We start from the raw sequence: 11,044 nt of genomic DNA on the forward strand, positions 1-11,044 counted from the left end.
GTGGGTGAAATTTTATGAAGGATACTCTGATGTCCCATTCTCCTGAAGGCAGCACAGAGCTGCACCACCAGAAACCAACAGAAACACTGAAGAGAAGAAGAGCTATGATTAATGTTRCWGTTCTATCCATGTTTTAATGTTGCAGAGCTCAGTCATTTTGCAAATAGTTCAAAGTTTAAACTGGCATTGCTGTACATCTTTTATCTGGTAATTTTGTGGAATATTTAACAACTAGAAAATGGCAAAGAATAAGAATATTTTTTCCACTCTGGCTGCTGTTAGGCCTACCAATTTTAAGTTGAATGTTTATTGCATTTTTCTTAGACACCTGTGAAAATAATTTCTATTCCCATGGCTTTTTTGTTCTCTGCTAAATTATTTTTGATGATAAATACAGAAACAAGCATAAAAATCAAAACATCTACAATAGTGATAGTAATATTAATGATAAAATAATAGTCATTGCAAAGTAGCCTACAAATACTTTGGTGGGGGCGGTGAGGGACCTGGATAAAGACTATGGGGTAAAAAAGGTTGAGAAACACTGGTCTAACCTCTGAGATTGAAGGAGTTGCTGCAGAGTTTGAATGTAGAAGAACGGATTGTTGAGTTAGTAGCTAGGTTGGTCACTGAGACAAACATTGAAGAAATTCTAGTGTTTATTTTACCTGTAACATGGTTAACTTGGTTGGGAGGTAGGAAGATAGAGACTGACTGATATCTGTGTAAAAAGCATTTCAATGGGAGTTGAATGCAGAGATTTGCAATCTCTGCTTTACTCCCTCACAGCTCATTCCTCAGTTCAGTTTATTAAATCAATCAATCAATCAATCAAATTTTATTTGTATAGCACATTTCAGCAGCAAGGCATTTCAAAGTGCTTTACATAATTAAAATAAAAACAGAAATAATCAGTGAGAAAGGGAGAGATTTAAAAAAATAAAATAAAATAAATAAATAAATAAAAATAAAAACAAAAACAAAAAAACAAAAAACATTACATCATTAAAACGTCGAAAAGAAAGAAGAAAAAATTAAAAACATTAAAGACATAAAAACATGGAAGACATCAAAACCCACACTCTAACCCTAATTTAGCCATAAGCAACTCTAAACAGGTGGGTTTTAAGTTGAGATTTAAAGGCACCCAGTGTTTCAGCTGTTTTACAGTTTTCTGGAAGTTTGTTCCAAATCTGTGGTGCATAGAAACTGAATGCTGCTTCTCCTCGTCTGGTTCTGGTTCTGGGGATGCAGAACAGACCAGAACCAGAAGATCTGAGGGGTCTAGACGGTTGGTACAGTAATAACAGATCTTTAAGGTATTGTGGTGCCAAACCGTTCAGTGATTTATAAACTAACATCAGTATTTTAGTAATAAAATAGAGACGATTCACTTAAAATTTTATTGTCAGGGACTTTTCAAGACAAACAGATCCAAATTATATACATAGATACATAAATGATTAAATCCAAACAATTAAATGTCACAGTGCAACTGAAATATAGAACTGAAACAAAAAAGCGTTTGGTCAGAAAATAAATTAAACAACATAATATCAATAATTATTTATTAGGGATAGAACCCCTGGTCTCCATCACAGGGGAGCAGTATGAGACATGAGATAGCGCTTCTGACCCCTCCTCCACCTCACACACCTCCACCCGGTTCTCAATCGTCTGTAAAAGCTTCCAAAATAATGTTTATATTTGTTGAAGTTCAGGAATGACTTCTTTTCCACGTCACTTGTGTTGCCCAAAAAACTATCCATAATTACAAATGTAGGAAGGTTTCATCTGTCTGCTGACTCACCGGATCAGCATTATCCATCTTCTTCTGTCTTTGTTTCTTTGACAGGACAAGACAGGAGCAATGACACAGCAATGCCTGTTGATTTTTGTTGAGGCAATACCAACGACAGTAAAGAACTGAATTCCAATTACACCATTGTTTTCATTTTGATGACTAATTATGTTTTTGGAAATCTACTTCAGATGAAAAAAATAACAGCTCAGTACAGTCTCACAATAGCACAACATTCTTCATGTAAAATAACATGAAGAATTTTGATATCATAAGCTAAGCATAAGAATGAATAAGAATGATATGCTCCCCACCGGGAGGAGGCCTCGGGGAAGACCCAGGACATGCTGGAGGGACTATGTCTCTCAGCTGGCCTGGGAACGCCTTGGGATTCCCCCGGAGGAGCTGGAAGAAGTGGCTGGGGAGAGGGAAGTCTGGGCCTCCCTTCTGAAGCTGCTGCCCCCGCGACCCGACCCCGGATAAGCGGCAGAAAATGGATGGATGGATGGATGGATGGATATGCTCCAGTTTCCGCATCACTTCCCACACAGATCCTCCTCTGGCAGGTATCTCTATCTTTCTTGCTCACTTTGCAGCTGTCAAGGATGTCTGGGTCTCCGCTGTCATTCTTGTTGACTTGTCTATAATACAGAGGAATGTGAGTGTAGGAGTGCTCCTATTCTCCGCTCCAGGCTGGTCACACCGACACACTTTTTACATCCTTATCCTCTTCACACTTTCCCTATCACACACGTTCTTTCTTTTTTTTCATTGCCCTCACTCTCCTGCAGCCTTTGTTCTCCTGCCGCCGTTCTGTTGTCCTTTTCATCTATGGTTTCTGCCTTGCTGGCTGTTTTGCTGAGAGACTCCAGCTGGAAGTCCTGGTAGGAAGAAAGGCGGGATCCCGAGTGTGTGGGCAGGTCTTTAGACTTCTGTTGTAAGGGGAAAGCCTACAATAACTCCCACAGACTTTCCTCACACACACACACACACGCACACACACACACACACACACGCATCTACACACGCACACTCACACACCCGCGCGCACGCACACACGCGCGCAATCAAACAACCATGCATGCTCATATTACTCCGAAGAGATTTTTAGAGAGGTCAGTTAACATAACATGAATGTTCTTGGGCTGAGGATGGAAACCAAAGTACTCAAACCCAGAAACTTTCTGCTGCAAATAAAATGCCTGCAGCTGCAATACTGTGTAGTAGGCAATAGAAGCATTTCGTTTTATTTTTTCATTTTCAAAGTTGAAACACATTTTCAAATTACTCGAGTCTAAGTTAAAAATCAGTTTTAATTTCATATCAAGTAAACAGTTGAGAAGAAAATTTACTGAAAACATTTTTAGAAGAAATTTAAAACAGTTAAAAAAATAAAAGGCATCTCACATAAAGACACTGATGCAACACAATGAGCAGAAACACCCTTCGGTTGATTCAGATGGTGATTTGTCTTTCAGTAAAACCTTTAATCAGTTTTCTTAGCTTGTTTTGGGGTTGGCCTAAAATTTGGTTGAAGTGGAATTAGTTTGCAGCTAAAACAAAATTTTAAAGCCCTATTACTGACCCGTCTGCTATGTTGTATTTAACAACAAATACTTTCATAAGGAAAAGCTTTTTGCAGGGAATAAAATGTGTGTGTGTGTGTGTGTGTGTGTGTGTGTGTGTGTGTGTGTGTGTGTGTGTGTGTGTGTGTGTGTGTGTGTGCGTGGTGCATGTATGCGTGTGTCCGTGTGTGTGTGTGTGTGCATGTGTGCGTGTTGCCCTGTAATGAACTACTTACTGAATATGTACCGTCTCTCATCAATTCACCACTGAGATATATAGGCATTAACCCTGTGATAAGTAAGATAGAGCAAACAGGTGAGTGCTACATTCATTTTAAAGTTTTTTTATGTTTTCTTAAGAATGCAAGTTAATAAGGTTGGTACTAAGTAATTCCCTTTCATTTCCTAAACTCTCCTGTAATAACATTAATAAAATATATCTATAGTGTGGAAAATAAAGTTGTTATGAAAACAATAATTTCCAAAGGTTCCTTTGACTGAAGTTATTAAATGTTCTGCTTTACTGTAATGCATAAAGACTTACAATAATTATGATAATATAAGCTTACTCTCCCTTCCAGGCCCTTCCTGTTCCACACCGTCAAGCTGAATTTGTTTCTTTATTTAACAGTCCTGGCATTAAAAACAGACATTATGTAATTTCATTAACAAATATTCTACTAATCAGCAATAAATTATGTTAGAACTAAATAATAGTTTTATTGTGTAAACTGTAAGATCAAAAAAATTAATAAGTGATTTACACTCCATCTGAACATGGTACATTCATTTTGTTTTAACAGGCTTGTAAAACAAATAGTGTTAAAATGCATATTTAAAATATTTTAGAAAATAAAAGAAAATTTGCTTTGCTTGTGAATGTGCCAGTTTTACAGTGTTAGTCTGTAAAACTAACATTGAATAATACGATACGGTGTAAATAATTGTGTACCTACTTTGGGGAGATGGATGGGCGAAGCTTACATGTAATATATACTCAGATTTTAAAGGAAACAATTTTACAAATTCCACTTACATGTGATCTCAGTTCAACTAAATATGTTTGGCTTTAATATAAGATATGTTTTCAACTATGTTTATTTTTTTTAAATCACATATTGACAATAAAGACACCTTTTGAACTCCGTAAATATTTTAAAGAACAAAGGTAGTAAGTATACTGTTCACGAGGGGAGAAATTACTAATTTATGAGCTTAGCGCCACCTTGTGGAAGCAATGTAATATTTCATTGATATTACAAAGTCCTGTGTAATTCTCCATACTGTCGACTTATATTATTATTAATTATTATTATTATTATTATTATTATTATTATTATTATAGATAGATTCGTTACATACACAGTGGCGCCTTGACATGTTTTGTTTGTTTATTTCTGTTAACTTTGATTGCTTTGACTTGGAGCCAATTAAAACTCCGAAATTCAGTTTCTCTGAATATTAGGATATTATAAATCCATCAGTTTATTTATATAGCGCTTTGCAACATCCGACTGATGAACAAGGTCAGTAAAATTAAAACAGAAATAATCAAACACACAAAGAAGAAAACAACAGCATAAAAAAATCATTTTGAAAACATGCAACGAAATAAAGAGTGCCTACAAAATGTGTGCGAGTGTCAGAGCATCACAGCTCTATTAAAAGCCGTTTGAAGGACAATGTTTTAAATTTATATTTAAAAAGTCCAGGATCTACAAGAAAAAAAAAAGAGCGGTCACCCACTGCTCACCTTGAATCTGGTACCACAGTGCCCTCTTGTGTAAATTAGATTTTGTCTAAAGTTAGAAAGTTACTGGTAAATGGTTAGGATAAGTGTCTGGTAAATGAAAAAAAATCAATACAAAGTCCTCAGATCAATAGAAGTTCAAGGTGTGTGTGTGTGTGTGTGTGTGTGTGTGTGTGTGTGTGTGTGTGTGTGTGTGTGTGTGTGTGTGCGTGTGTACTCATTTATTTTTAACTAATCAAAATAGTGAGAAAAACAGAACTGTTTTTTTACAGACTGCAGGAGAAACTACACTTATACAATAATTAAAAAAAGAAGTAGCGGCCAGGCTAATCAAATGTATTTATAACTCATCAACATCAGAGTATGTGTCCACCTCCAGAACAGCAGGACTTTTATCAGTTTGATGTTGTGGTGCAAACAAGTCTGGACCACACAATAGATAAAAAATCACATTCTTTCAGTAGCTGTTGCTCTCCATCAGTCTAAGGGTTGTAATGCTATTTCAAGTTATTGAAATAAGAATACTTAGAAAATGTTTATGACTGCTGTCAAAATTCCCAAAGGTGGAAGTTAAAGTGATGGCAGCACAATCAGTCAGGTGTATGACTTGTTTTGATGGGTTGTTAGGCGGAATATTCAATTAACTGAAGCAACAATATAAAGTAGTTTGAATTCTTTAGCAGCAATGTAAGACTCTGAAAAAGGGAGGTTTCCAAACAAATAATGTAGACTTGAGTTCTCATACACTGCTTTTACATTCTGCCTTAATTTTGTTTATTACATAGTGATATATGTAATGGTTTTCAAAATAAAAACACTCAACATTGAAGGAAATTCAGGTTTTAGGACAATATTTAAAAAAAAATCTTAACAAAACATCTAAATAAGACACAGGTTTTAACCTCAATACTTAAATGAGGTTCTATAAAACGAAAAGATGCGACTAAGGAGCAGATTTAGAAGTACACTGAAAGCTACAGAATTTGGTTAAAAAAAAACGGTGAGCTTTGCTGAAGTAATTAAAGACACAAGTACAAATCCATGCTGAGAGTGGAACTCCTTCTAAGCAATGTAACGTGATCCTCTGCAGCAAGTGATGGCAAAGCGGGGGCAAAGCGGAGGGTCTGTCAGCAACTGACAGACCACCAATCGCATTACCCCATTACATTGGGGTAATGTAGACCCCTTGTCTACATTACCCCAATGTAGACAAGGGGTAATGGATCCCTTGTCTACATTGTTTAAACTTACAAGCAGTTTAAAATGAAAACAGACTGAGATGTTTAAATAGCTAACGCCAGCTACAGATGGTGTCACAAGTGTTTAGCTTCCACCGTCCTCACTTCTCCTCATTTTCAATAAGTTAGGAGTCATATGACATTTTTCGACCACAGCCAAGGGAACTATAATTCACAATAATTTCATAGAAACTCATTTCTAAATACTAAAGCCAAAAGAACTGAACAATTATACTTTTACAATGTATCCATCATTAATATCCCTGATTTTAATGACAAACAAAAGAATAAAAAAAACTTGATAACCACACAAAAAATAATTTAAACAAAGAGGATCAAGTCTTTATACCCTAATTTCAACAGAACAACTATACTAAACCAGAGCCTGAATTCCAAACCCATCTTATTCTTTCAGACAGTTGATTCAGCCTTGAACCACAGAGAAATATCAACAATTCTTTTCACTTTCACCACTTAAAAAGCTTACTTACAGTATGATTACTTTTACATGTAAATTACAAGCACTCCATCAGAATCAACTCTGACTCATAGAAAAAAAGTGCAAAACAATTCCCATTATAAAGTTGAAACATGGGTCACGTCACTGAGAATAAATGTGTCAGGTTAAATCTTGTAAAGTACAAACTGAGTCAGCATGAAGCACAAACGGCTTCAAGTGTCAACAGATTTTGATGTATTCAAGCAGTGCAACCTGGCTGGGACATGGCACATAAACGCACTAAACAGCAGAAACAATAAAGGCCATTCAAACAATTGGTAAACTTTCAGTTCACGACGAGATTTCTTAAGAGAAAGATTTACCAGACGATATATAGGACATCTAATATTATCCTTGAGAGGATTTGATTTTTTTCTTTACTTTCTAAAACATAATTAGAAATCTTACTTACATCCTGGCACATTTTAAAACTGGAATCTTAGTTACATCTGAGCTCTTCCAATTCAATATTTCAGTTTTAATTCAGCATGCATTCAAAGCAAACTTCCACCCAGACTAAAGGGAGTGAACTTCTGAGCCTGTTGAGCTCCGATCTCTGCCACATACAAAGCTCCGGCCTTTAGATCCAGGTCAACCAGGTGGGGCTTCACATCTTCCGCCAGCTGGATGACGCTTGCCACTTTGCACTGACCAATTAACCCGACAGGTGGTGCATCCAGCAGGGTAATCTGATTGGTGTTTAGCTGTACAACAACAAAATATTTTTTGTCTGGAGTTAGGCGAACAGAGTAGGGTGCGTCCTCTGTGAAGCAGCTGCCCCATGTGCCCAGCCAGTCCCCTGTGATGGAGTTAAACACCTGGATCCTTTTGTTGCCCCTGTCGGCCACCCACACTCTCTGGGCACTATCCACTGTCACGCTGTGAGGAATGTAGAACTGAGCCAGGCCTTGTCCTTTCTCTGCATGCATCCACAACACTTTCTGGTCTTTAGAGAGCTTGATGAGGCGGTTGTTCATGCCTCCATCACCGTCCACAATATACATTTCCCCCGATTCATGGACAAAAATCTCAGCTGGCTGGTCAAACTGCAGAGGGTCCAACCCAGAACCTGCTTTACCTGGAGTCCCAAGCACCTGACACATGCAAGAAAAGATTATAAAACAATGGTGAGTGATAGAGAATGTTTCTGTGTTAAGATCCTGTTTCTGGCATTAAAGAAAAATCTAAAAGGAGCATTTACCTGCAAAAGCTTTCCTGATGGGGAGTACTGTTTGATGGAATGGCCATATGGACCGTCCCCAACATCAGTGATCCAAATGGTGGGATCTTTGGAGGATGCATCTACTAAAAACATCCCATGAGGCATCTCCAGAGTGGTTGTGTTCCATGACATGAGAAACTCTCCTTCTGTGGTGAAGACCAGCACCTTGGGGACATTAGCTCCTGGAGAAAAGTAAAAGTCAACACTGACTCAGATAACCAGAAACAAGTCTAAAATAAAAATAAAAAAAGTCTAAAAATGGTGCAGCTAAGAACCAATAAAGAACATTTCAAAAAGTGGCTATTGCTGTTTTTGGTGCATCACACAGAATCATCGGAGTTACTTCAGTCAAAGAAGACAACAAATTCTATTTTTTTCAACATCTCAGAATGTTCCTTGTTCCCAATTTGAAAGAATCTGGATGTTTTGCTGATCTATCTTCTCAGGCTTGTGGGGCATCTATTTTTCTGGCCCTTGTAGAAGCACATTCCTGAAAACTAACAATCTGCACTGCAGGCTGTTTGCTGAGTTTGAAAGCCTCTGGATAGAATTGGTGAGACCATCTCAATATGATAACTAAACAGTGAGGTTTTCAACCCCCGCAAATATGTTTTCTTTTCACTCTTGCTGTCATCACTGGTAAATAAACAAATAGGTGGAACAGAGCAATGTTCTGCAAAAGACGGCTGCATTTTCCCCGTTTAGTTAATTTTGGCATACTCAGTTGATAAATCTGATCTCATCAATCTTTACACTGATATCAACTAAACAAAACATTAACACCTGTCACCAGCTAAATAACATTTTTTTGGGGGGGAAATGATGGCAATATATTTCCAGATTAGTAGATTAGCCCCACGATAATCACCTTTGTGGCATTTGCTGCTGATAAATCTTTAGTTTGCGCACACAACACACAAAACAGTGTCACATTAACTAAGGTGTGTACCTCTCTGTGCTACGTACACCACCGCCGCATCCTGGTTGACAGCCACACAGAACACCTCTCCGGTGAAGATCTCCGGGTTCTTGGGCCAGCCCAGGTCCAGTTTGTATAGCGGTCTGCCCATCAGCTGGTAGTCGTGTCTCAGGCTGGAGCTGCTCCGGCGCAGCCCGCCGCCGCTGCTGCCGCTGTACAGCAGCGTCATGAACAGGATTAATGACACCATACCTGAAGCTATCAAGCACCAATGGCTTCTCTTCTTTATCAACATTTGCTGCCTCGTTGTGACTGTAACTAGAATTTGTTTCAAATCGACGAGGACACAGCGTAAGCACAAACTAAAACCCCTCTAACGATTAATAAAACGCGCGATAAAGTGGATGTCAATCAGTAGGTCATAAACAGTAGTCACTTCCTGGACTCATTTGGTGGGTTCCTTTCATGCTCGTAAATTGGATTACCGAGTTAACAGTTGGAAAAGGAATTAGAATGCGCCATGAAGTTGAAATCGACCTTTAAAGTCGATACAAGAATTTCCGAATTCAGTAATTCAGTATACCCATATAATGTCGATAAAGTTGTTGGACGTTAGTGGCATGGCATTGCTTTCAGGAATTAGCAATTTCCCAGCGTTCAACTAAGACTTCCGAGAAAACTTGAATGCATCACCAGGCGAACACACATGTAGTTCCGGTTTCAACATGACAAAACTAAATCACATGACAAAACTAAAACGCTGACCAAAATGCGATTAATGTTTTTGGATAAAGTAGCTAAAATGTTTAAATGGCTCTTAATTATGGATCCCTAAATGCATATTTTATCCAACAGGGTCAGTTTTATTAATGTACAAATAAAAATTGCAGTGAAACTGTAATTTTTATAAGAGTTGGGAGTATGTAAACTTGATTTAAAGAAAAACTTGATGTTACATCACATCTGGAATAGGGTGTGTTATGTTCAACAAACATGCTTCTCAAGGAACTGTTTTTACAGAAATATATTTGAAGTAAGTCATATATTTGAACAAGTCTAACTTCCAGTTCACACTAAACATTGTAATATGTATTAAAAGCATAATTTAATGTTAATATTATTTTATATTATATTATTAAATATTATAAAAAAATATTTTAAAAATATTTTGCGTTTTTGCAGATGTTGACAGCTGTGGGTTCCCTTTCCAAAAAGAAGTACATGTCATTATATACCCAACTAGAGCAAGTTATATTTCCCCAAGTGTACTAGCAGTATGTTAGCATGTGTACTTTCTAGAGAATATTTGACCCACTTTAAGCTTATGAAAGTATACTTTGAAGTGTACTGTAAGTTTACTTGTACTAAAACTGCAACTTTTACTTTTAGAAAGCACTTTATACAAGTATACTGAAAGCAATCTTCTATATATACGGTTAGTTTTCTAGAAGTAGATTTCTACTGCCCTTTTTAACATTGTTAGGGTAAGTGTAATGAGCATGAATGTGGGACGTCTGACCTATAATACCATATGGGACATGCCAGGAAAAAAGCTGTCAACCTGCAAAGAACTTCTATTGAACTTGTGTCATTTTTCTATCAAGGTCTGTTCTTGACTGTTTTGGTTTGTAAATGCAAAGCATTGATGTTTATGTGTTGCATCACACTGAGTAAATCGACAGATGAATGACTGATTCATCAACCACAGCAGTTTTTAATGGTGGTCTCTGTGATTGTCATTTTGAACTCATCCAAGAACTTTCTTCTTTTGTCTGGTGTTGGAGTGTGTGGGAAATCAAAGGTGTTTGGCATGTAGTCAAGGTTGTGTACATATATGTACAGTACAGACCAAAAGTTTGGACACACCTTTTCATTCAAGGAGTTTGCTTCATCTTCATGACTATAAAAATTGTAGATTCACACTGAAGGCATCAAAACTATGAATTAACACATGTGGAATTATATACTTAACAAAAAGGTGTGAAACAACTGAAAATATGTCTTATATTCTAGGTTCTTCAAAGTAGCCACCTTTTGCTTTGATTACTGC

At 37.2% G+C, this 11,044-nt stretch overlaps 1 protein-coding gene across 1 annotated transcript; it reads right to left on the bottom strand.

The window, feature by feature from the left end:
- Positions 1-6,601: 6,601 nt before the first annotated feature.
- On the bottom strand, positions 6,602-9,586 carry LOC103482202 (NHL repeat-containing protein 3). Its single transcript, XM_008438219.2, has 3 exons — positions 9,025-9,586; positions 8,055-8,257; positions 6,602-7,947 (listed from the first exon to the last, which is right to left on the bottom strand). Exons 1-3 carry the CDS (start codon positions 9,287-9,289, stop codon positions 7,348-7,350), a joined length of 1,068 nt encoding a protein of 355 aa, XP_008436441.1. The 5' UTR covers positions 9,290-9,586; the 3' UTR covers positions 6,602-7,347.
- Between the last annotated feature and the right edge of the window lie 1,458 nt (positions 9,587-11,044).

The sequence above is a fragment of the Poecilia reticulata genome, linkage group LG19 (genome assembly GCF_000633615.1).
Source record: "Poecilia reticulata strain Guanapo linkage group LG19, Guppy_female_1.0+MT, whole genome shotgun sequence".
In the NCBI taxonomy this organism is placed as follows: Eukaryota; Metazoa; Chordata; class Actinopteri; order Cyprinodontiformes; family Poeciliidae; genus Poecilia; species Poecilia reticulata.